This window comes from Pyrgilauda ruficollis, unplaced genomic scaffold (genome assembly GCF_017590135.1).
Source record: "Pyrgilauda ruficollis isolate IOZ18807 unplaced genomic scaffold, ASM1759013v1 scaffold12, whole genome shotgun sequence".
NCBI lineage: Eukaryota > Metazoa > Chordata > Aves > Passeriformes > Passeridae > Pyrgilauda > Pyrgilauda ruficollis.
The window spans coordinates 14367541-14369120 of record NW_024510321.1 but is presented as its reverse complement, the minus strand read 5'-3'; the positions used below and the strand labels follow the sequence as shown (position 1 = coordinate 14369120).

The following is a 1580-nucleotide window of genomic DNA, read 5'->3' as shown; positions in this document are numbered from 1 at the left end:
TCCCTGCATCCGGGCTCTCAGAGATGCTGGAGCCCCTTGGCCCAGCGGACACCTGCCCCGCTGGAGGAGACTCAGCACCTGCGGCTGCGGCTCTCCGTGACCACCCTGAGCTCCGCGGGCGGCAGGAGCCCTGCGTGCCACGGAAGGGCGGCGCTGGTGTGGGGTGTGCGGTGTGGGGTGTGCGGTGTGGGGTGCGCCCTCCCGCCCCCGCTCCCTCATGCCGCCCGCACCTGGCTTGACGTCGCAGGTGAGCTGCACCCCCGGGGCGCCGCCGCCTCGCTCGGCAGCGCCGTGGGCAAACTCGTCCCCCGCGAACTGGGCGGCTCTGTCGGCGGCGCGCAGCAGGGCGGGCTCGGGGCAGCCCTCGGCGGGGGCGGCGCAGCCCGGGCCGCGGGGCCGCGGGCGCAGGCTCGGCCGAGCCGCCCCCCGCGCCCAGCAGCGAGAGGCAGACGCCGAGCCAGCAGCGCGCCCACCACAGCCGTCTCCCCGGCATCTCTGGGCGCGCCTGCAAGAGAAGAGAGGCCGCGGCGGGTCAGGGCAGATGCCCCTCTCCCTCCGCCCTAGCCCGGGGTGCGCAGAGCCGCGGAACCCCGCCCCCCACACCCCTCTCTCCCTCCGTTGTGCAGGTACCGTCACAGCATCCCAAATCCAGAAAAAAACTTTTCACCCCCGTCCCGTCCCTCCCCGGAGTCTTTCGGCGTAACCTGCGGGACGGTGCGGGGCGGCGCCAGAAGCAAGTGCGGCCTCGGGGCTGTGCTCCTCGGAGCGGCTGCCCGCGACGGGGACAACCTCCTTCGAAAGCAGGAGGGAATGGAAATGTGCAACATTCCTGGGGCTTCGTTAGCATCAGATTTCCCAAGCGCCTCCCTTTAACTCCTTCGCTGCTCCAGCCCCTGCCGGCTGCCCGGGGCGGCGGTGGGACGGAGGCGGGTGCTGCCCCGCGGCTCCCGCCGCCTTTCATGGCTGTGTTGTCCCGCGGCGCCTAGACAGGGATATGTACATGTCTAAAAGGGCTGGCTTTTGTTTCCAGTGGTTTTACTGAGCCTCAGGGGAAAAAGAAAAAAGAAAAGAAAAGAAAAAAAAAAAAAAAAAAAAAAAAAAAAAAAAAGGAAAAAAAACTCCAAAAGCCAAACAACCAAAACCTCAAACCCAACAGGAGTAAAATGCACGTGCGACGCAGTTTTCGATAAAGAAAATTTCACGCGGCTTAAAAAGTTATGGGTAGTTTGGATTTCTTGGTTCCCACTTCGATCGTCAGGAGCTTCCATCAAAGATAACCACGACCGCAGGTGCCGTTTTCTCGGAGGCTGCCGAGGGCCGCAGCAGAATCGAAGCGAATGACCGATTTTGAGCAGAGCAGCCATGTGGCTATGCCCGTGTGTGTTTGCTTTCTGATAAAGCAGCTTCCCCGGGCCGTTTCTGGCAGCGCTCACACCGAGGTGTGAGGTTCAGCATACCTTTCAAGCGCTCCGAGGCGTGAATAACTCCCAGCAGCAGGAGCCACCTCGCTTATCTAATCTCTTCCACATGCTACCGCGGGAAAGCGACACCAAGTATGTGTCCAGCTCAGCACTAACTGC

At 63.0% G+C, this 1580-nt stretch overlaps 1 protein-coding gene across 1 annotated transcript; it reads left to right on the top strand.

Annotated features, from left to right (window-relative positions):
* The first annotated feature begins 217 nt into the window (after positions 1-217).
* On the top strand, positions 218-1034 carry LOC121365122 (atherin-like). The gene is made up of 2 exons (XM_041489096.1): positions 218-531; positions 627-1034. Exons 1-2 carry the CDS (start codon positions 218-220, stop codon positions 871-873), a joined length of 561 nt encoding a protein of 186 aa, XP_041345030.1. The 3' UTR covers positions 874-1034.
* The last annotated feature ends 546 nt before the right edge of the window (positions 1035-1580 follow it).